Source organism: Elephas maximus, chromosome 4, assembly GCF_024166365.1.
Source record: "Elephas maximus indicus isolate mEleMax1 chromosome 4, mEleMax1 primary haplotype, whole genome shotgun sequence".
Taxonomy (NCBI): domain Eukaryota; kingdom Metazoa; phylum Chordata; class Mammalia; order Proboscidea; family Elephantidae; genus Elephas; species Elephas maximus.
Window position 1 is genome coordinate 165,171,191 of NC_064822.1, and position 25,647 is coordinate 165,196,837.

The 25,647-nt window shown below is 38.0% G+C and overlaps 1 protein-coding gene across 8 annotated transcripts in view; it reads right to left on the reverse strand.

Annotated features, from left to right (window-relative positions):
• The window catches only part of ANKS1B (ankyrin repeat and sterile alpha motif domain containing 1B), a 1,421,217-nt gene that overhangs the window by 489,667 nt on the left and 905,903 nt on the right, over nt 1–25,647 (reverse strand). For 4 of the 8 annotated variants that reach the window (XM_049884161.1, XM_049884160.1, XM_049884159.1 and 1 more), the window contains exon 15: nt 824–930. In XM_049884161.1, the coding sequence (XP_049740118.1) occupies nt 824–930 (107 nt within the window). Of the gene's footprint in view, nt 1–823; nt 1,073–25,647 lie in introns of those variants that run through there. The other 4 variants (XM_049884162.1, XM_049884163.1, XM_049884165.1 and 1 more) reach the window with 1 other exon arrangement.

The window sequence follows — 25,647 nt, forward strand, 5'->3', positions numbered from 1 at the left end:
GGGGGAGGTACGTAAATGATTAGAAAGCTGTATAATCGGTTGGCACATCTCCCCATGCTCCTTCCTCACCTATATTCATCACAGTGGAAGTTGCAAGCACCAGTTTTAGATCGCATGTAAACCAGAATTCCGAAGTGCACAAACGTACTTAATCCATCCACCTCTTTTTCTAAACACTGACAGCTAATAGATGGAAGTGTTTGTTTCCAACCTCAAGTGATAAACAATACCTCATTGCTCTTCGATTAGCATGTGTAAGTAAGTTTATGCTCTCCATAACTGACCATCTGAAGCAGTTTGCTAATGAACTGAAGCCCGGCCAACACAATTTAAACTGCTTATTGAACAAGTATCGGGAAAAAAAAAATGATCACACTGTAAACATCACCAATTGTCTAATTAATCACGAAATACTGATACTCGAATGAAATAATACGTTTTAAGAATCCAGAATTAGCTGAAGAGTGATACAAACCTACTGGGGTATTCCAAAATTACAGATTTATAAAAATCACACAAAGAATGACAGGGAGAATATAAATGCTAATCTTCTTTCCCTGCCTATAAATAGTACTCTCACCAGTTCATTCATATGATATGTATGTATAAGGATGCACACAGATCAGATCTCATTTTCAGCAAGTGTCTATATGTACACAGTAAGTTCAGTCCTAAGGGCATCCGATTTTCTGATGCAGTTACATATATTTATATATAGAAATGACCAGTTTTGGTGCAAATCAGGCTGCCTCTGAGCCCTGTAAGACACATAAGAAGCAAAGACAGACAAAAGGCAGCTCCGTGGACACAGAGAGCTTCTTACCATAAACTGCACATTGTCAAATCCATTAGCCATCAGGTGGTTCTCGTACTGAGGTAGCCCAATGCTTTCCAACCATTGTCCCACTGTTTGGACAGGGCATCTGGGTCCTGTAAGAGGATGAAGAGGGAAGCGTTTAAGCAGGGAGTAGCCGTCCACGGGGTAATAGCGGTAGTCCTGGGCTGAGAGGTGGCATTGCCACATCATGCTCCTGGGAAAGTTGCTATCAAAGGAGCCCGCCAGCTTGACAGATTAATGTTCTCAGCGAGAGAGCAAAGTCAGAAGTAAAACATAGTTTGCCAGGCAGGCTGTGGAGTATGACTTGATCCTAGCTCCACATTTCTTACATATTAATCTTTACTACCGACCAGTACGTCATACAGCCCCCAAAACCAGGCAGCAGAAGAAGGCATATCAAGCTGTCAGCTTAGGCTGGTCTGCGTTCTATGTGATTGTTGGAGTACTCCACAATGAGCAATGCACGGCCAGCAGCCAGAATTCTTTTTATCAAGTACTCCTACACTCATCAGTATGCAGCTCCCTGCTCCTTGCTCCCCCTCGCTCGCTCCCCTTCATTACCCAGCCCAGGCTACACCTCGCATTTTCAATAATAGCCATCAGATAAGGCAGATTTTTTTGTCTGCAAGCTGTAAGCCTGCTGCTGCTGCTTCCTCCTACACACCCATCCAAGCGTCAATCTTGAATGATGAGAGCAGTCAAAACAAATGCAGAAAATAGCAAGATTCAAAAGCAAACCAAAGTGCTGAAATCTGAATTGAATCTTCATACTGGTTATACGTTACAGAGCTATTTGTTGTGGAATTTTACGTTTCAAAAGACACCAGGAAATGCAAAGCTTTAACTATAGTTTATTGCCCGGCTCACTACAGGTTCCCCTTTTCCTTTCTTCTTTTTTTCTTTCCCTCCTCCTTTTTTTTTTTTTTTTTTTTTTTTAATGCAGCACATATAAACGTTTCTGATCTAAAGCTTTACATTGTTTGCAGGATGATTGTTCTTTTTCTTTCCGGTGCGGTATCAAAATGAACCTCTCTGAGATATATTTTTCTTCCTTGAATTACTGCAAAATACAATAACTCCATCACTATTTAGAAGGCAAGATAATTCATTTCTTGTTTGGAGGGTTCCCCCCACCCCAAAATATTATTAGGCAAAAGAAATCCTTCACCCCCCTGATATTTATAACCCAATCTACCTGTGTTACCATTCTCAGTTTTCTAAAAAGGTAACATAAACTGGGTAGAGTTTTTTAATAAAGAAGAGCTTTAATCAAACATAATTCAAGAATAACAGATGTAAATGTGTGAGTTTTACTGAATGGCAGGCAGACTGCATAATTCATTTAATAACTGGGAGAAACAAGAGATTAATAATAGAATCCATAGGACTAGATCATCAGAAAGAATAGACTTCAGCCTGGGAGAGACCATGTGGAAAGGTGAGTCGAACCTCCCTCCTCCTGCAGGAATTGCCTGTCACAATGTTCCTGGAAGAATATCAGCCACCTTCTGCTTGAATACTGCCTGCCACAGAGCTCCTGCTACTTACCAGGAAGGCTCCATTTATTAGAAAGGTATTTTACTTTCTACCTGACTCCTGCTCACTGGCTCCAGGTCTGCCTTTGGAGTCATACCGATTGATAACGGTGCTTCATGCACATCAAGTGCTTTAAAAATTGAAACATAACGGTCTTGTACCCCCACAACAGCACCTGGCACATGGTAAATGCTCAATAAATAGTTATTGGATAAATGAAACACCAACTTCCTTCTTTCCCCAAACCTCATCCATCCCTGTTTCCTTTCTTTTTTTAAGGACATTGTCAACCTCCCCGGCACGCACACATTAAACTTCAAATATCTTTCTCTCCCTCTGTCACTGCTGACATCAGTCCCCAGGTGCTAGTCATCCCTCACCGCTGTGCCTCTCAAATCCATTCCCTTGTTTCTATTTCCTGTTTCGTATTGATGGAACTGCCATCTACTTTGGTTCTGCTCTCTCAGTTCAGGCTCACCTGGACTAATGCAACAATGGCTTCTATATTGGTCTTCCTGCCGGTGATATTTTTGTCAATCTTATACACGGGTGTCAGAACAATCTCTCGAAGACACAGTTTTGATTAGTACTTCTGGTTTCAAAACCCTTCAGTGGTTTTCGGTTGGCTTCAAGATAATTCCAAGTCCCTTTGATGGCATTCTGGAGGCTTCATGACCTACATCTAACATGATTTCACTCCCCCAATTCTCCAGCCAGGTGGGATTACTTGCTGGTCTAAAGGCAGCCTGTGATGCGCTTTTGTTGGTTTTATTATGGTCTCACATTCCTGCTCAATCTTTGGCTTTGGATCAGATGCTATTTCCTTTACGAAGCCTCTTCTAAAACCTTGTAACAGGAAAATCTCTCTTCCCTCTCTGTCTTATACGGTATTTTCAGACCCTCTATTATAACAAATATTTTCTGCCTTTCATTATAGTTATTTGTGTACAAAACTTATTTCTTGAAAGCAAGGACTACGTCTTGCCAATATTCCACATAAACCCCGTTGCCATCGAGTCAATTCCAACTTATAGCAACCTTATAGGACAGAGTGGAACTGCCCCATAGAGTTTCCGACGAGCACCTGGTGGATTTGAACTACCACCCTTTTGGTTAGCCGCTGTAGCTGTTAATCACTATGCCACTAGGGTTTCCACGTTCCACATAGTAAGTACTTAGTGTGCACCTGCTAAATCAAATAGTGTAGTTTTCATTTCACAATCTAAGCTACATAAAATCTTCCTAGTTTCAGTTGTAAATTTTTTTTTTTTTTTAACACAGCTCAAGTCTCTGAATTCTCTATTTAAAAGCAGATAGCCAGGTTTTAAAATAGAATTTTCAGGTCTGGATTTTTGTTCATCATCCTTATCCTCTTTTTGAATTAAGCATCTGAGAACTCTCCGGATGGATTGTATTGTACTTGACTGTGAATTATTCCTGATTGGTTCCAGATCTTTTAAGAAAGCCAAAGAGTTTGTAGCAGTTTAAGAATGAATTTTAAGGGATTCTGGTTGCTTAATGTAACCTGCATGAAAAACTGAAAACAAGATGCTAATTGTTTCTGGCCAGCTTTAAAGATGGTACAAGAGAGAGTTAAACGTAAGTCTCGTTTACAGATTCTCCTAGGATCACATCCACAATGTTTCTTCTGATCACTTTTCTAAGTAGGTAGATAAGCTACACAAAGATTGAGCAAATGTGATAATAATGTTTTGGCTTGGCAAGGCATACACTGATTGGCCAGCTCCTCAAATCTCGTCTCATCAGTTAAGGTGCAAATCAGAGACCAAGTACCTGAGTGTAACACCCATCCTAAGCGTGGAATCATTTTCATTAAATGAATAAATGATTTTGTAAATGGATTTCTGTTCTTATGAAATAGAAGGAGTATACGTGTGTGTGTATGTGTTCACTGGGTGAGTTATTTCAAGTTCAGCCAGTTGTACAAACATACAGCTGGGAGAGGATACTGGTTACTAACCACTTTAAAAAATCTTTATATAGGCTGCCCGAATTTTATTCTTTTAACTATTCAACCCTTCCATTTCTATGCAGTAATTCTCACATATCAGCTAATGTGAGATGATGGCCAAAGATGATAATGCAGGGGGGAAGTGAGTTTGGAAAACATGGAGTAGGAGGAGGTGGTGAAGGATGGGGAGCGAGAAGAAAGATCTTATGTCGTGTTGTCTGTAATTTTGTTAAATTGTTTTATCATGAGTCAAACCTCTGAAAGAACCCTGGTTCATGTCCAAAGATGAATTTTTTATACTGTTTAAATATATTTTTCACTTTACCTGAATACTTTCTTAAAGTCTTAACATTCTTAAGGCATAAAACATGTTATTGGGCAGACACCATTCTTCAACTAGAACTTCTCTAAGTCCTAAAAGTGAGATAAGAGGAGGGAAAAAGGAAACTAACAGCTATTGAGGGCTAATACGTTCTAGGCAGTGGGGTGTGGATTATTATCCCCATTTATAGATAAGGAAACTGAAGCTCAGAGTATGTGATAAAGTCAGACATTTTCTTTGACATAGTACATTCAAAAATAATTCTGGGGATTTCACTTCCAAAATGGCAGTGTGAGGAGCTCTGCGGGCTCTAGCAAAACAAGCATAACTGGTGAAAATTATAAACAACAGCAAGAACAACCAAAGAAAAACATTTAAAATTACAAGAAATTGTCACAAGAGCATACAGCAAATGAAGACATATTTACTGAAGAAAATCTACTAAAAATCGGTAAGAACAGTGAGATTCTGTGGTACTTGAGCCATGGCTTGCTCCCTTCCTCTCCTGTACCCCCAGCTCAAATTTAAAGAAGTTCTACTCTGGGTGAGTGTGGCGAAGAAGACAGGGCCCACTCTCTCCTCAGATAAAATCCAAGCGGTATGGTATCTCAACAAAAGAGACAGGCCATCGGCATTTAAGAGGCTTCAGAGGCTAAATTCTAGGTGAGGGTATCTGAAAAGTTAGGGGCTCCTTTTTTCTACCTAGCCTTCATCTACAGTGGCGGCTCTACTCCAGTTGCCACAGGCTAAGAATAGTGGGACCCTTATTTCCCTGGCCTCAGCTTGCTTATAGGGCAGAGGTTCTACACCAGGAGAGGCAAGCTGAGAAGAACAGAGGCTACCACCCCACCCAACTCCCAGAACAGTGGCCCGCAGATTTAGCTCAAAGAAGAGTCAGTCCATAAGAACAGAAAGCTCTGAAATTCTCCCCAAAATAACGGACTTTTTTTGAAATAGAATATAAGGAAGTTTAAGACTAAGGGTGCTATCAATAACAGTGGAGATTTTGGTGGTAAACAACTAAAAGGAGGCTGGTAGTGCCATCGGAGCAACAAGCTAGACCACAGGACAACCAGTTTAGCAGAGAGAACCAGGGAAAGAGAGAGCTAAGGAGAACCCTCCTGGGTTAGAACAAACTTCAAAGACTGCCCAAATTTAATTGAGGCAATTTATGCCTCAGGGTACTGTCAAAAGCAGTAGAGCAATCCGCTGGCAATTAATGGAGCCTTAGGAGCCCTGTGGTGCAGTGGTTAAGTGCTCTGCTGCTCACCAAAAGGTCAGTGGTTGGAACTCATCCAGAGGCTCAGGAAAAAAAGACCTGGCCTAAAGATTTAAAAAAAAAAAAACAAGGGAATACAGGTAGGAGAGGATTGTGTTGTCTCTCATTAGGGGGAGAGTAACTAGGAGTATATAGCAAGGTGTATATAAATTTTTGTATGAGAGACTGACTTGTAAACTTGCACTTAAAGCACAATTAAAACAAACAAAACCAAAACCCATTGCTGTGGGGTCAATTCCAACTCATAGCGACTCTATAGGACAGAGTAGAACTGCTCCATAGAGTTTCCAACAAGGGCCTGGTGGATTAAAACTGCTGACCTCTTGGTTAGCAGCTGCAGCTCTTAACCGCTATGCCACCAGGGTTTCCAGCCTAGGAAATCTTATAGGGCAGTTCTACTCTGCCCTATAGGGATGCTATGGCAATGGGTTTGGTTTTTTTTTTTTTTAATTTCTGGGTAAGGAACCATGATGGCACAAGGGTTAAGCGCTCAGCTGCTAACCAGAAAGGTCCGCACTTCTAAGCCACCCACCATACTGTCCATTCAAGTCGGACTGATAGCAATTCTATAGGACAGGGTTTGCTCCATAGAGTTTTCTAGGCTGTAATCTTTATGGGAGCAGATTGCCAGGTCTTTTCCTGTGGAGTCGCTGGTGGGTTCCAACCACTGAACTTTTGGTTTACAGTCGAGTGCTTTAACCACTGCAACACTAGGGCACCTTCCTGTAAAGATTACAGCCTAGGAAACCCTATGGGGCAGTTCTAGTCTATCATATAGGGTCACTATGAGTCAGAATCAAGTCCATAGCACACAACAACAATAACAACATCTGGCTGTAATACCACATATGGCAGACAGCTTAACAGAAAGATCAGGGAAAGACAGTCAAACAGAGCCCTTCTATAACCATGGTCATCCCAGGGTGTCTGTGCATATGGCCAACACCATGCCTTTGAATTGTTAAATATAAGGTGGTATATCCATACAATGGAATATTATTAAGCAATAAAAAGAAATGAAGTACTGATACAGGATACAACTGGGATAAGCCTTGAACACATTATGCTAAGTGAAAGAAGCCAGTCATGAAAGATCATAAATTTATATGATTCCATTTATATGAAATTCCCAGAACAGACAAATCTATAGTAGATTCGTGGTTGCCTAGGGTTAGGAGGGGAGAATGAAAATTGGAGGGGAAATAGGGAGTGGCTGCTATTAGATATGATGTTTCTTTCTAGGGTGATGAAATGTTTTAAAATAGGTTGTGGTGATGGTTGTGTGTGAGCTAAAAGCCATTGAATTGTATATTTTAAATGGGTGAATTGAATCATGTAAATTATATCTCAATAAATTCAAACAATTGTCAGATAAAAATAATATATAAAAAATTAAAAATAATTCTTAAAATGTCTTTACATTACTAAAACAAAACACACATAATTGTATATAAAGGTTGTGATTGTTTCATGTATACTGTATTTTTACTCAAATAATGCTTGCCTTCTACCTCTGTTTGCCAACCACTCCCTCCCCCTACAAGGTATTTTCATAAGCACTGTTTTCACACATTGCTGTACAAAAAACTGGCATAGCACGCTTATGAAAATACCTCACGGAGGGAGTGGCTGGCAAACAAACATAGAACACATGCATTATTTGCCTAAAGATATGGTATTGGTATTTTTAGTGCTATTTTTTTTCCTTTTCCATCTATCTTGGTTTCTCATTATCCCAATCCCTCCCTACCATCCATATCATCCATCCACGCTACAAACTAATTCATATTAATAATCTAGTATGTATCTTCACATGTATTTTTCCATTGTCAAATAAAACACACACACAGGAAGACATGTATATGTGTATACATAAAACCAAAACCCAAACCCGTTGCTGTTGAGTTGATTCCAACTCATGGTGACCCTATATTTACAGAGTAGAACTGCTCCATAGGGTTTTCTTGGCTGTGATCTTTACGGAAGTAGATCGGCAGACCCTTCTTCCACAGGAGCACTGGGTGGGTTCAAACTGCCAACCTTTATGTTAGTGCTTGAGTGTAAACTGTCTGTGACACCTAGAGACTCTTGTGTATCTATATGTGTGTATACATATGCATATATATGTATATGATATGTGTATGTGGAAGTATTTTTGGACATTATTTAATAAACATAGAACCCCATTATGTTCACTTTTCTGAACCTTACATTTCTCATTCAGTAGTATCTTATGCAAATTCTACCAAGTAAGTGATCAGTTCTAATTTATTCTTTTAAATAACTGCATAGTAGTCCACAGTGCAGAAGCCCTGGTGACACAGTGGTTAAAGCGCTAGGCTGCTAACCCAAACGTCAGTGGTTTGAACCCACCAGGATGTGGCCGTTTGCTTCTGTAAAGATTACAGCCTTGGAAACCCTATGGCGCAATTTGACTCTGTCCTATAGAGTTACTATGAGTCAGAATTGACTTAGCCGCAGCAGGTTGGTTTTGTGGGTTATGTCCACAGTGTGGATCCAAAAACCTGAATCTATTGCTGTCAAATCGATTCCTACTCATAGGGAACCTACAGGAGGAGTAAAACTGCCCCACAGGGCTTCCCAGGAGCAGCTGCTGGATTCGAGCTGTCAACCTTTTAGTCAGCACCTGTAGCTCTCAACCACTGTCTTACCAGGGCTACACAGTGTGGATACACTGTAGTTTATTCAGTTATTTGCTGTATATATCTAGGCCCACCTCTTTCTCTTTTTAACCCTTTTATTCTGAGATAATTGTAGATTCACATGCCGTTATAAGAAATAATACAGAGAGATTCTATACAGCCTTTACCCAGTTTCCCCCAATGGTAACATCTTGTTACAACATAGTACAATATCATAACCAGGAAGTTGGCATTGATAAAATCCATTGACCTTATTCTGATTTCACCAGTTTTACGTGCACTCAATTGTGTGTGTGTGTATGTCTAGTTCTATGCAATTTTATCACATGTGTAGATCTGTGAGATCATCACCACAGTTAAGATTCATTCAGCTCTTCCTTCTACCCTTTTATAGCCATAGCCATCTCCCTCCCTCCTTGACTCCTTAACCCCTGGCAATTACTAGCTATTCTCCATCTCATCATTTTGTCATTTCAAGAATGTTACACAAATAGAATCATACAGTATGCAACATTTTGGGATTGGCCTTTTCCATTCAGTGTAATTCTGTTGAAATCCATGCAAGCCGTTCTGTGAGTCAATGGCTTATTCCTTTTTAATGCTAAGTAGTATTCCATGATACAGATGTACCATAGTTTGTTTAACCATTCATCCATTAAGGACATTGGGGTTTATAGCTTTTATAAATAAAGCTGTTATAAACATTTGTGTACAGCATCTTTTTTTTTCTTAAGTTTCCATGTCTCTGGGATAAATGTCCAAGAGAACAATTACTAGTTTTTTTTTTTTATGGTATGTCAGGAAACCCTGGTGGCGTAGTGGTTAAGTGCTACGGCTGCTGACCAAAGGGTCGGCAGTTCAAATCCACCAGGCGCTCCTTGGAAACTCTATGGGGCAGTTCTACTCTGTCCCATAGGGTCACTATGAGTCGGAATCGACTCGATGGCACTGGGTTTGGTTTGGTTTTTTATGGTATGTCAAAGAATCTCAAGAGAAAAGCAGAATGAATAGCAACTTTATCAAGCCATCAAAAAAGGAGAGGAAACAACAATGTAAATAAATATAAACATAACATCAAATGATTGAAATCAAGCATGACGATTTTAGTTTTGTAATGAACTGTTGTATTTGTTGACAGAGTGATTGTTGCATTTTACATTCTCACCAGCAATGTATGAGAGATCTATTTTCTTTGCATCCTCACCAGTATTTGGTTTTATCACTATTTTATTTACTTATTTTTTTAGCGTTTCTGATAGGCATGTAGTAATATTTCATTGTGGTTTTAACTTATATTTCCCCATAGCTAATACCTAATGAGGTTGGACATATTTTGATGTGCTTATTTGCCATCTGTATGTCCTTTCTGGTGAAATGTCTGTTCACGTCTTTTGCTATTTTCTAGTTGTTTTTTTTTTTTTTTGTACTGTTGAGTTTTTTTTTTATTATAGTGATATACATACAATACAACATACACTATCTCATCAATTTCTACATATATACTTTAATAACTTTGATTGCATTCTTGAAGTTTGTACTTGAAGTTTGAATTCTTTATATATTCTAGATACAAGGCATTTGTTGGATTTTTGATTTGCAAATATTTTTCCCAGTCTATAGTCTGTCTTTTCATTGTTTTCATGCAGTCTCTCACAGAGCTAAAGTTTTTAAGTTTGATGAGATCCAATTTACAAATTTTTCCTTTTATATATCATGGTTTTGATGTCTACACCATTATTTTTAACTTTTTAAAATGTCATGTTTAAAAAAAATGTTTTCTAAGTAGCGTATAACTAATTTTTTTTTTTAAGCTGGAGTTTTCAGAAATATAGTCTGATGGTTTGCGTTTTAATGGGCAAATACAATTTAGGGTAATGATCATCATGCTTGATTTTAATCACTCCATCTTATTTTATTCTTTATATTTATTTACATTGTTGTTTCCTCTTTTTCTCTTTCTTCATTTTGGTGGTTTGAAAAAGTTGCTATTCGTTCCATTTTTCTCTTTTTAACTTTATGATTCTGTGATACTTCTCCACTCTATTCATGGCTATTTTACTTTGCTCTGCTCTCATTATCAGATGTATATTTTTCTCTGATTATTTGAAAATATGACACCAACTATTTCCCAATCCAAGACTCTCTATTTCCTTCCTATTCCAGTAAAATTAGACCTCCAGATTGTTTTCTCTTCTCCACTTTCCCTTGCCTATGACCACATGTGATCTTTGCAATATTTTTCCTTTAGCCACCTATTCTATCCTCAACCAATCCTTAGGTTTTGCTGATACTCATTTAGAAAATTTGCTAGTCTACTATGAGAATTTTCCTTAGAGTATATTATTTCTTTTTAATGAGTTATTATTTAGTACTATGTTGCACATTCCTACTCTGTCTATACAATTTAGATTTTTTATTGTTGTAAAAATATAAATAACATTTACCAGTTCAACATTTTTCATGTGTACAATTCAGTGAGACCAATTACATTAATCATGTTGTGCAACCATCACCAATATTGATTGCCAGGTTTTCCATGACAATAAACAGAAACTCACTGCTTCCCAAACAATGATTCCCCCATTCCCCCCTTCCTCCTACCCCTGGTGGCCACTAGTAAACTCTAATCTCTATAATATGCCTATTCTAGGTATTTCATATTAATGAAATCATACAACATTTGTTCTCCTGTGAGTCACTTTCATTCAGCCTAAACAAAGTGTGGTATATACATACAATAGAATATTACTGTGCCATAAAGAGAACAGAAGTTCAGAAGTATTGATACATGCCACAACATTGATGAACCTCAATTTAGATTTAATGATTGTAAAGGTTCATTGGTCACCACTGTTTACTGTCCTCATTACCATCCCCAACTTGAGATTTCTGTTTCAATTTGTTTGTGGTTTTGTTAGAATATTTCTCAAATACTCAAAACATGCTTTGAACTGAACAAAAATACAGAGTATTGAGATTTGTGAGATGCAGCTAAAGTGGCCCTTACAAGGAAAATTTCTATAAGTAAGTAAATGCTTATGTTAGAAATGAAAGAAATTTCAATCAATAATCTCAACACCTTAAGAAATGAGGAAAAAAAGAGTAAATAAAACCAAAAGTAAGCAGAAGGAAGGAAATAAAGTTCCATGTTGAATTAAATGAAATAGAAAACAAAATTAATAGAAAAAAAATCAATGAAATCAAAAGCTGTTATTTGAGAAAATCAGTAAAATTGATAAACCTGACCTCGAGTCAGGCTGATCAGGAGGAAAAGGAGAATACACTATTACCGATATCAGAAATGACAGCCCTCCAGATTCTACAGACATTAAAATTATAATAAAGAAATATTATGACTTTCTGCCAATAAATTCAACAACTTAAATGAAGTAGACAACTTCCTCGAAAGACACAAACTACCAAAACTCACCCCTGAAGAAGCTGATAACAGAATAGCCCTCTATCTATTAAAGTCATCGTATTTGTCATTAAAACCTTCCCGCAAAAAATGGTGTATTCTGCCAAAGAAATCATACCAAATCTATGCAAACTTCCCAGAAAATACAGAGGAGAGAACACTTGCCAACTCGTTTTATGAGGCCAGCAGTACTCTGACACCAAAATCAGACAGACATTATGAGAAAACTATAGATCCACGTTTGCCACAAACATAGATATAAAAATTTGAAACACAGTTTTGGCAATTCGTATCCAACAATATAAAAAAGACAATACAACATGACCAAATAGGGTTTATTCCAACAATACAAGGTGTCTTTTTTAACATTTGAAAATTAATTAACATAATTCATCATATTAACTAATAAAGATCATATGATCATCTCAGTAGATGCAAAAAAAAAAAAAAAATTGACATAATCCAACATCCATTCCTGATAAAAACTCTGGGCCAAAAGGTCTCAGCAAACTAGGAAAAAAAATTTCTTCTACCTTATAAAAGGGATCTTAAAAAAACTACAGCTAACATCATACTTAATTGTGAAAGACTGAATGCTTTTCTTTTAAAATCAGGAATAAGGCAAGGATGTATACTCTCATCACTTTTATCCAACATTGTATTGGAGGTACTTGTCAGTGGAATGAATTGAAACAAGAAATAAAACACATCCAGATTTCAAAGGAGGAAGTAAAATTTTCTATTCACACAAGACATGATTATACATAAAATCTTATGGGATCTACATAAAGGTGACCAGGCCTAATAAATGAGTTTAGCAAGGTTGCAGGATACAACATTAATATAAAAAAATCAATTGCATTTCTATACACTAACAAAAAACAAACAGAACTTAAAATAAAAAACAACCTCATTTTACAATAGCATCACAAACATGAAATTTTATGTAATAATTCTGTCAAAAGATTGCCTGATCTACACACTTAATATTATAAAACATTGCTGGAGGCAATCAAATAGGACATAAATAAATTGAGCTACAGATACACCATGTTCATAGATTAGAATGCTCAACATTGTTAACATGTCAGTTCTTACCAAATGTCTCTATAGATTCAATAAAATCCCAATCAAAATTACATGGGTAGAAATTGTCAAGCTCCTGCTAAAATCCATATGGAAATGCAAAAGACTCGGAGTAACCAAAACAACTTAAACAAAGTTGGAGAACTTACACTATCTGATTTTATGGCTTATTATAAAGCTATAGTAATCAAGATAACTCCTTATGAGTATCAAGATAGACAATAGATAAATGGAACAAAACAGAGGGTTCAGAAATAGATTGAAACATATAATAAAGTCGATTGAGTTTTGATGAATGAAAAAAGGTAACTATGTGGAGAAAGTCAGGTTTCTCAAACAATGATGCTGGATAATTGTATATTCATATGCAAACAAATGAATTTCAATCCATGTCTCAAACTACATAAAAAAATTAACTCAAATGCATCATAGGCCTAAATGTAAAATCGAAAGCTAGACTCATTTTTCTGCCAAATGGATTCTGTTGGCTGAAAATAAGTCAAGTATATTGCTGTCATCCTTCTGTCAAAAAGTGTGTGTATATATTTATATCTGCATATATATGACAGCTGTATTAAGTCTCAGTTTCAAAAAAAATAAAATCTAAAGCTATAAAACTTATAGATGAAAGTTAGGTCAAAATCTTGAAATTGAGTTCGGTACTAAAGCAGAATCTTAAAGGAACAATTGATAATTAGACTTCATCAAAATTAAAAACTTATTCTCTTCAAAACATACTATTAAGAAACAGAAAAGACAAAGCATACACTAGAAGAAAACATTTGCAAATCACAGAGTTGTATCCAAAATATATAAAGAACACTCAAAACTCAATAATAAAGAAACAGACAAATCAATTTTTAAAAAACGGGGAAAAGATTCGAACAGACCTTTCACTGGTGAAGATATATGAATGGAAAATAAGCACATGAAAAAACGTTCAACGTTACTTGTCTAAGGAAAATGCAAATAAAACCATAATGAGTTACCACTTATCAGAATGTCTAAAATTAAAAAGACCAACTACACAAAGGGTTGGTTGACAATGACAAGGATCGACTGGAATTCTCACACACTGTGAGTGAGAATATAAAATCATACAGCCACTTTGGAAAAATTGGATAGTTCCTTAAAAAGTTAAATATACTGTATTATATGACCCAACTACTCCACTGCTGGTATTTACCCAGGAAAAATGAAATCATATGCCATACAAAGAATGTTCTTACCAGTTCTGTCTATAATAGCAAAAAATGGAAACAGTCTAAATATCCACTGCCAGGTGAATGGGTTAAAAAAAAAAAAGTGCTACATCTATACAATGCAATATTACTCAGCAATAAAAGAAATGAACCATTGATACATGCAATGACATGAATAAATGTCAAAATAATTTTGCAGAGTAAAAGAAACCAGACTCCCCCCAAAAAAGTATATTCTGTATGATTCCATTTATATAAAATTCTAGAGAACACAACCTAATCTACAGTGACAGAAAACAGATGGGGGGGGCGGGTAGGAAGAAGGGGAGTGAGAGGATTAGAAAGGGAAAAGAGAAAACTTTTGGTGGTGATGGATATGTTCATTATCTTCATTACGGTGATGGCTTCATGTTGTTGCTGTTGGGTGCCGTCAAGTTGATTTCGACTCGTAGTGACCCTATGTACAACAGAACGAAACACTGCCCAGTCTTGTGCGATTCTCACAATCTTTGTAATGCTTGAGCCCATTGTTGCAGCCACTGTGTCAATTCATCCCCTCGAAGGTCTTCCTCTTTTTTTATTGACCATATACCAAGCATGATGTCCCTCTCCAGGGACTAATCCCTCCTGATAACACGTCTAAAGTATGTGAGACATAGTCTCACCATCCTTGCCTTTAAAGAACATTCTGGTTGAACTTCTTCCAAGACAGATTTGTTTGTTCTTTTGGCAGTCCATGGTATATTCAATACTCTTCACCAACACCACAGTTCAAAGGCGTCAATTCTTCTTTGGCCATCCTTATTTATTGCCCAGCTTTCACATGCATATGAGGCAATTGAAAACACCATGGCTTGGGTCAGGTGCACCTTAGTCTTCAAGGTGACATCTTTACTTACTTTTTAACACTTTAAAGAGGTCTTTTGCAGCAGGTTTTCCCAATGCAATGCACCTTTTGATTTCTTGACTGCTGCTTCCGTGGGGGTCGACTGCAGATCTAAGTAAAACAAAATCCTTGACACCTTCAATCTTTTCTCCATTTATCACGGCTACATGGGTGTATATATTTGTTAAACATCAAATTGTACTCTTTAAGTAGGTGCAGTTTATCATTAGTTATGCCTCAATAAACCTGGTTTACAAAGTCAAAAAATAAAGTAGGGCGAGGAAATGAAGAATGATGGGGGAGGAAAGTGACCTAGCTTAGACAGAATCTTCAGGGAATGCCTCTGTGAAAAGGTGAAATTTGAATAGAGACTGGAATGTAGTGAGGGAGCAAGCCATTCTGGTATCTGTGAAAGAGAGTTCCAGGCAGTGGGAGCAGTAAGTCCAAAGGCCAATATACTGCTGTATATTATAATGGCATGGTGATATTGAGAGGAGAAAGCATTGGCTTAATTTTGACCTGTTCTTAACATCAGTCTCAACATATATTATGCATCCATTGAAGGCCTAGGAGTTTGATGTAAATGTGAGCTGACTCTAGGACATAGTCTAAAAATGGTATAACTGTATTAAAGTGAATCCATGATATCAGCTTAGGTTTCCAAAACTTATTTTTCACTTTTAAAATTGGAAAAAAAAAAAGTGAAAAATATTCTGAATAATTTCAGACATGTCTTAATTAAGTTCTTGTTTATTGGGGGTGATACTTCTTTTAACACTGTATATACTTATTCATTTGGCTTTCACTGTTTTCTCCAACAAAGTATTCATTATTCCAAGCACTTTTCTAGGCTTTGGACATCCCTGAACTTGGGCAATTATAGCCCATGGAGAAAACTAGTTTACTACTTAGAAAATGTCATTTGAGATTGTTGTTTTCTGTTGGGTGCCATTGAATCAATTCTGACTCATAGCTACCCATGCAGCAGAGTAGAATTGCCCCACAGAGTTTTCTAGGCTGTAATCTTTACAGGAGCAGATTGCCAGGTTTTTTCTCCCGTGAGCTACTGGTGGGTTAAAACTGCCAAACTTTTGGTCAGCAGCCCAGAGCTTAACCATTGCACAACCAAGGCTTCTTCATTTGAAATTGTTGCTTTGTTAGCTGCAGTGGAGTCGGTTCAGGCTTATAGCGGCCCTATGTACAACAGAATGAAACACTGCCCGGCTCCCCCGCCCCACAATTGTTGTTATGCTTGAGCCCATTGTTGTAGCCACTGTGTCAATCCATCTCATTGAAGGTCTTCCTCTTTTTCACTGGCCCTCTACTTTACCAAGTATGATGTCCTCTCTAGGGACGAGTCCCTCCTGACAATATGTCAAAAGTATGAGACAAAGTCTCACCATCTTGATTCTAAGGAGTGTTCTGGCTGTATTTCTTCAAGTTTGTTTGTTCTTTTGGCAGTTCATGGTATATTCAATATTCTTCATCAGCACCATAATTCAAAGGCATTAATTCTTTTTCTGTCTTCCTTATTCATTGTCCAGCTTTTCCATGCACATGAGGTGACTGAAAACACCATGGCTTGGGTCAGGTGCACCTTAATCCTTAAAGTGACATCTTCACTTCTTAATACTTTGAAAGAGATCTTTTGCAGCAGATTTGCCCAATGCAATGTATCATTTGATTTCTTGACGGCTGCTTCCATGGATGTTGATTGTGAATGCAGGTAAAATGCAATTCTTGACAACTTCAATCTTTTCTCTGTTTATGGGTCCAGTTGTGAGGATTTTTTTTTCTTTATGTTGAGCTGTAATCCATACTGAAGCCTGTAGTTTTTGAGATTAGGGGAATTAAAACTTAGAAATATGACTTCCTATTGTGACCATATAAAGGTAATAAGAATTAGAGAAAACTGTGTTTAAGTGATGCCAGATTCCACGAGCAAAAGAGAAACCTAATGCTCTACCTGCCTCAATAGATGTTTTAGGTGAAACGCTGATGAGACAGGAGCTCTGCTGGCACAGTGGTTAAGAGCTTGACTGCCAACTAAAAGACTGGCAGTTCGAATCCACAAGCCATTCCTTGGAAACCCTATGAGGAAGTTCTACTCTGTCCTATATGGTTGCTATGAGTCAGAATTGACTCGTTGGCAAAGTTTTTTTTTGGCTCTGATAAGACAGTTAAGGTAGGTAAAAGGATTTGGTAGAGGTAGCAGTAATCAGATTTGTTAAGTAGGAAAATGTCATTTAGAAACAGATTACAGAAAATTTCTGGATAAAAGTGCGAAAAAAAAAAAAAGAAAGAAACTGGCTAACCTCTCGAAAATGTAATACTTGTTCATATGAGCAGCCAGGTAGCTGACATAAGGCCCATAGTTTTCAAAGAATGTGACTCTTTCCAGTGATCTCAGTCATATATAAAGGTAGGAAGCTAATATTTATTGAGTACCTACCATGTGTCAGGCCCTTGACATATGTTACCTCATTTTGAAAAATAATAAACAAACAAAACCAAACCCATTGCCATGGAGTCGATTCTGACTCATAGTGATTCTATAGGACAGAGTAGAATTGCCCCAAGGAGCGGCTGGTGGATTCAAACTGTCAATCTTTTGGTTAGCAGCTGTGCTCTTAACCAAAGCACCACCAGGGATCCATGTAAAATAAGAGCAAACATTTACTGAGCATTTACTGTGGTCAAGCTCTCTTCCAAGTGTTCTACATGTATTAGCTCATTTTATCTTCACAGCAACCCTGTGAAATAGTTATTAAAGCTATCAGCTCCCTTTACGGGGAGAGAAATAAGATACAGAGAGGTTATAAGTTGTCCAAGTCACCCAGTTAGACTCGGGGCCTAGTAGACTAAGCTTTTACCCACTGCCCGAGAGTGCTTCTCTGTTCCAGGTGCACAGGATGGGAAATGTGCCTTTCGCAGCAGTTAGAATGTTCACCCATATACATGCCAGTAGGTTTGCTTTGAAAGGGTCTCCCAGTTTTTCTGTTTATTCTCCTTCCCACCCTTCACTGGACTTTCATTATTTTAGGCTTCTAAAGTATGAAACAATGAGCAAAAGCAGGAGGAATAACAAGAGGTGGGAGAAGGGTAGATGCTATCACTTGAATATTTTTATTTCACTCTGACAAAGGGCTCTGCTGTGATTCTAGAAGACTGCAGCTTCAGTGTTGTTCCCACAGGGGTGCTCAGCCTCTCCAGTGTGCAATGCACAAATGCCTGTGCTCTGTCCTGGCAAGATGCTGCCTCCATGAGAAAGGGCACAGTATGGTGGCTAGGAGCCCGGATTTTGGAGCCAGACTGCCTGGATTGAATCTTGGATCTCTCTACTATGTATCTGAGATGGAGCATGGAGCAATAGAAAGAGTACCATTCTCCTTGGACAAACTTCTGGGGCTTAGTTTCTTCTTCAGAAAAGCAAAAGTGACATCTCACCCCACCTATCTCATGGTATTTAAAGCTACAATTCAATAACATACGTGAAAAGCACTGCAGATTATAAAGAGTTATTCAAATGCTAGGGATTTATTATTATCCTTCTTTTTTCCTGTCAGTGGAACATAGTACCTGCCGTGCTCATTCAGTGGCGGTGAGGGACTGGGCTTAAGCCCTCAGTGCTTTTTCTTGCCCAGTTCTCTTTGTTTCAAACAGACAAAAAATGCATGAGGTAAGCAGTCTTTGCCCAAATAACAGCAAAGTTGACTATCCTGTAAAGTGATCAGAATCCCCAATTCCCTGGTGTTATTGGGGGTGCTGTCTTATGTAATATGCACCAATGGCCAAGGATGGCCAGCTGTTCTGGTATTCACAATCCATTTAAAGGCAAAAAGAGAGGAAAGAGGATGGGATGAGGGGGAGGAATAACAAGAAAGGGTAATTCTTATTCCTAGCTTCATAATTAACAAACGATAACTAATAATTAATTATTAATCCCAGCATACTGCAAACAAGGACTGATCGTTTTTGAACAGGTGGATAAAAGAGCACACTAAATTTCTCAGGATGGCTATGCCCCTGTTCCGGACAGAAACTACATATTCGACTAATAATGAAAGCAATGATCTCTGTTACAGATTGAACTGTGTTCCCCCAAAATATGTGCTAGTAATCCTAATAGTTAAAGTGCTCAGCTGCTAACTGAAAGGTTGAAGGTTCAAACCCGCAAAAGAAAAGACCTGGGGATCTGCTCCTGTAAAAATTACAGCCTAGAAAACCCTATGGTTCAGTTCTAATCTGTTCTATAGGGTTGCTATGAGTCGGAATCAGCCAGAAGGCACACAATCAAACCCACTGCTGTCGAGTTCATTCTGACTCACAGCAACCCTATTGGACAGGGTAGAAGTGCCCCCATAGAGTTTCCAAGGAGCGGCTGGTAGATTCAAACTGCCCACCTTTTGGTTAACAATCGAGCTCTTAACCACTGCGCCAGCAGGGCTCCAAGACACACAACAACAACATACCGGTGGATGTCATTCCATTTGGACATAGGGCTTTCCTTGCTGTTAATGAGGCCACATCAGTGAAAGATGTGTTTTAAACCAATCACTTTTGAGGTATAAAAAGAGCAGATTAGACTCAGAAGTAAGGAAATACAAATGGGGAAAGATTGATGGTGCCTGGAGATCATCAAAGAACCAAGGAAGAAGAGCTGAAAGAGACAAGGATTTTCTCCTAGGACAGGACAGAGAGCTTTCCCCTAGAGCCAGTGCCCTGAATTCAGACTTCTAGCCTTTTAAACTGTGAGAAAATAAACTTCTGTTCTTTGAAGCAACTCACTTGAGGTATTTCTGTTACAACAACACTAGAGAACTAAGACAGCCTCTATATATCAGCCTGCCTTCCTGTCTTTTATATTAGATGCAGTGGCTAAGTTGTTGGCTGCTAACCAAAAGTTCTGCAGTTCTTATCCACAAGGGACTTCACAGGAGAAAGATGTGGCAACCTGCTTCCATATAGATTACAGCTTTGGAAACCCTATGGGAGCAGTTCTATTCTGTCCTGTAGGGTCACTCTGAGTCGAAATTGACTCGACAGTAATGGTTTTTTTAACACAGGTATAGGAGAAAATATTGAAGTTGTCAAGGATTTCATTTTACTTGGATCCACAATTAATGCCCATGGAAGCAGTAGTCAAGAAATCAAATGATGTACTGCACTGGACAAATCTGCTGCAAAAGACCTCTTTAAAGTGTTAAAAAGCAAAGATGTCACTTTAAGGACTAAGGTGCGCCTGACCCAAGTCGTGGTATTTTCAGTCATCTCATATGCATGAGAAAGCTGGACAATGAATAAAGACTGAAGAATTGATGGCTTTGAACTATGATATTGGTAAAGAACATTGAATTACCATGGACTGCCAGAAGAATGAACAAATCTGTCTTGGAAGAAGTAAACTCAGAATGTTCCTTAGAAGCAAGAATGGCGAGACTTCATCTCAGACACTTTGGCCATGTTATCAGGAGGGACGAGTCCCTGCAGAAAGGTATCATGCTTTATAAGGTAGAAGGTCAGTGAAAGAGAGGAAGATCTTCAATGAGATGATTGACACAGTGGCTACAACAATGGGCTCAGGCATAGCAAGGATTGTGAGGATGGCACAGGATTGGGCAGTGTTTTCTTCCGTTGTAGATAGGGTCACTATGAATGGGAACTGACTTCACAGCACCTAACAACAACTTAGGAGGTGAGTGTGGACAGTGTTCATTCCTGTAGGATAGTGTTCTTTCCTGACTAATGATTCCATTTTTAACTTGAAAGTAGCAATGTTTCATTTTCCAGTCCCAATGGTCTCCAAGAGGAGCACTATAAAGTACATATTCATTTCATTATGAAGAAAAATTGACAATGAAGATTAGCAGGAAGAGAGACCATGCAATAAGAACAACAGTCCTTCCACCGATGAAAGGACAGCCATTCTGAAATGCAAAAATAGAAATGAAAAGTAGAGGTGGCAGACAACAGAAGGAAAGGAATTAGCTGTTCCAGGACTTTGTGGAATGTTGTGGGTCAACAGAGTTCTGGATCATAAACCCCCAATTTAAATAGGGAAAATGCTCCAAGATTATGCTTTGGTGTTTAAATGCTAAGGGAAGGCAGGAGCTCGGATCTAATTTTCCCTAAGGCCTTGCATTTTATTTTGAACTAACAACTTCACGGAGCACTTAAGAAATACCAGCCTTTACAAAACAGATCTGACAACTTATGCACTGGGGTATGGTCTAAAATAGAAAATGAAATTTAAGCCTAAAATGCTAAAATCTTCCGGCAGACAACAAAATGGTATATATAGGCCATACCTGATTAGGGAAAAAAATGTAGTAATTCTGTTGATTTTGCTCTCGTTTCCCCTTCTTTTTAAGACTTCAGGCAAATGTGTCCTTGAGAGAAAGCTAATTAAAGCATTATGTCATGGAGGCCTACTGTGTGCCAGCCATTGGGTTGAGCCGAGGGAGAAAAGGGCACTTGTCCTGCCCTCAAGGATCTTATCATCCAGTGGGAAGAAATGACCGTTCAGCATGATGAATGCTATAATACAGGTGTGTCCAAGATATATAACATGTAGAAGGAAGGGAAGGACGGTTAATTCAGCTTGGGTTAAGAGCTTATAGAGGAAGTAATTTGTGCTGTGACTTGAGGATTTCGTAGGAGTTTGTGAGGCAAATAAAGGAAGATGGTATTCCAGGCAGAGGGAACAGCATGTGCAAAGGTACAAATTATTGCTTGAATTAAAAGGTTATTTTTATGTACATGTGTGGGGCCCTGGTGGTGCAGTGGCTAAACATTTGGCTGCTAGCCAAAAGGTCGGCAGTTTGAATCCACCAGCAGCCCCTTGGATACCCTATGGGACAGTTCTATTCTGTCCTATAGGGTCGCTATGAGTCAGAACTGACTCGATGGCCAAGGGTTTGGTTTCTTGGTATGTACATGTGTGGGGTCAGGAATATCACAGGAAATGGGGCAAGATAAGTAGATAGCGGATAGACAACTAAGGAACTGTGTTGGGAAAAAGCAAACTTTTTTTTTTTTTTTTCCTGAGACAAGAGATATGATCAAACTTGTGTTGTACAAACATCAGCTGGGAGGAGGTAGGAGATAGACCAAAGCAGGGCAGAAGAAGCAGAAAGCAGGGAAGAAGACACAGGGAGCCTATTAGGCTCTCCCTCTTAAAGAACAAATAGACAAAATGATCCAACTAAATATTTTATGAGTCAATCTCCTAAGCAAAGAGGATTCCAAATATCCTCAGTCTCTTAGAACCTTTCAAAGTAAGCCCTGGTTGAATGGCTGATCCACTATTGGATTTCCTATGAAGAGAACTTAGTCTGCCATACTTCAAATGCAAAAGTTAAACATGAGTTGATTTTTCCCAGAGAGAAGCCTCTGTCTAATTTTAGTTCAAACTTAGCTTGGCAGTCATGGTAAGCGAACACTGTTTGATCCTAGCAGGACAATACCAAAATACGAAACATTCTGTGCACGCATTACAAAGTGGTGAAAAGGAAATTAACACAGGATTTTTTAAAGGAGATTTCTGAGTGGATTAAAGAATTGATAAATACATAAAGTGCTTAGAATAGTATGTGGTACATAAAAAAACAAACCTGTTGCTGTCAAGTCAATTCCGACTCATGGCAACCCCATGTATTACAGAGTAGAACTGCTCCACAGGGTTTACTTAGAATATGTTGTTGTTGTGTACCGCCAAGTCAGTTTCAACTTGTAGTGACCCCATGTGACAGAGTAGAATTGCCCCATTCAATTTTCCAAGCTGTAATCTTTACAGGAGCAGAAAATAATAATAATATTAGCTATAAAAATAAATTTTAGCTATATACAATTCTGTGTAATAAAATACTGACTAAAATAAACATAGTAAATGTAATAATTATTAATAATTGGTTTCTTAGTCATAAATTTTAAACAATCACCTCTCTGAGTCAGTCAAGTACTGTGTGATAATCTGTGAAAGGCCCAGCGATTTTGAAAGAACTCACAAGAAAACATTTGGCCAGATTTAACACCGTCATTCCTTAATAGATGCATTGCAAGTAAGTATGAACTTAGATGAGGTTCTGAATTTATCCAGTCATCTTAGCTTGACCATTTTAACTATTTTGAAATCTCCTGGGAAGGGCAAATACCTTCTGTGATGGAGATCTGGTTACTTTTCTGATAAAGTCAAATAGTAAATCAATGGTTTCTATAAAACAGAAGCCAAGAAAAAAATTTTTTTGACTCAAGGTTAATGATTATTTCCATTATTATACCAAAATCTTGAAAATCCAGGCTAAAGACTTGGTTCTCATTTGTCTGGCCAGTCACCATAGAATTTTCCTTAGGCAAATTGGGGTGAATTTTGAGAAGGTTTCAAGCTTAAGCCTATGTGTATTCCGTCACATTTAAGACAACCTTAGCAACTTCATATACAGAGATTTTAAAATATTTTATGAAGATGAATTGACTGAAAATTGTAACATAAACCAAAAATAAAAAAGGAATAGAGCTGTCTTAGAAATGTTGAATTAACAGATCAAAACATCTTTATTCATAATATAAACATATAATTAGGTAATTTAAAATAAACATTGAGATTCATAATGACTCAAAGTCATAGAAGCAGAAAAAAAGCTTTCTCTTCGGTTTCTTTCTACAGAACTCTGAACAAAAACTGGGTATCTGTCATGGACGCTTGTATTTACTAGTTAGCATCCATTCCTCTCCTGATAATGACCCCCAGTTTTCCTTGGGGGATTTATTCCTTCACCCACTCTCAGTTCATGTGCTTTGGGAAGAGTTACTTACACAGTGTCTTCAGGGGTGAATGACTCAAGTTTAATGTGGTAGGTAGCTTCTAAGATGGCCCCCAGTGTTTCATGTTTTCTGGTATTAAGGGCCTTTTGTAATCTCCTCCCCTTGAGTAACCTACTTCTAAAAAGAGACCAAGAGAATGCCTCAACCTTGCTGGAATGTAACTTCCACAGTTAGATGACAAAAATTTCTGACTTGCATCTTACTGGGAGACTTTCTCCCTTGCTGGCTTTGATACAGCAAGTAGGCCCACATGACAGAAACTGAGTGAGGGAAGCCTCTGGTCAATAGCCTGTAAGGAAATGAGGCTCTCAGTCCAATACTCCAAGAGGGCCCTGTCAACAATCATGGGAGCAAGTTTGGAAGCTCCTTCCTCACTGAGCCTTCAGACGACCCCCCCCCAACCTTGACCAACACATTGATTGCAGCTTTGTGAGAGACACTTAAGCAAGTCCAGTCAACCTGTACCCAGATTCCTGACCCACAGAAACTGTGAGGTAAAAAATGTATGTCATTTTAAGCCATTAAATTTTGCGGTAATTTGTTACGCAGGTAACTAATACATAGATAACAAATACATCTGGCTACTTGTTATGTTCATCTGGCCAGAGTGTTTCATTCTGGGTTAAGCGTAGGACCCAATTCGAGACACTAAAAGTTAGGTCAAAGACAAGATAATTTTTTAATTCTCTTCTCTTCTGCCTCTTCCCCAGGACCCTACATACACAGGGCATCAAATTGTGAAGATGTGAGCTAAATATCGTTGTGTCATATTTGCACCACTTGAAACCTAAGAAAGAAGCCAGCATGGAGAAAAACAGAGCAGAGAAATGGAAAGAGGTTGAGTCCTAATTAACCCTTCTGAGATCTCAGGATCCAGCTATAATTGAAACTTGAATTTCCCTTGGATATTTTGGATATATCCCCTTTATATTTTGCAAATATAAAAAATGTATTTTATATTTCGGAAATACTTTTTCCTTAAGCCAATTCGAGTTGTAAGACCCAAAATACATCACAAAACAGTAATTTTCTGTTTTTTTTTTCTTGGTTTTGATCTTATAAACAGTATCTTATTCTTCTGAATAAAAGTGATTAATTGTTTATACATCTTTGAAAAATGGTATACAATGAAGGAAGTCTCTCAGCATCTTTGGACTCTAAAATAAATTTTTAAAATGGAAGAAAAATCAGCTCAGTAGCATTTATGTAGTTAGGTGACATTGGAAAGAACAACTTTGGCTTCTATAGTCACCATATACTTTGCTTCTAAAACTAATATGCATTTATAATTTCTAGCATGTTGTTTTCTATTCTGCCCACAAAAAATTTTTTCTATATTGGATTCTTCTAGGAGCCAGACATCTTTAAGTTCCCATGAACATTTAGCAAAGTCTGTTCAGGTTTTACTGTGGTTTTATTACTATCCGACATTCTCCTCCCTGTTTGTATGCTCGGAGCCTGAAATTCTATAGATACATGAATGTATTTATGTTTTCAATTTCGATATGTGTTTTTTGCTGGTTTCATTGATAGACCATAGTATTTGGTCTTGAGCTTCTGTTTTCTTCTCTGTTGGTTTTATCACAGCGGGTCTTTTGCTGTGGTAAAAAATTGACATATGG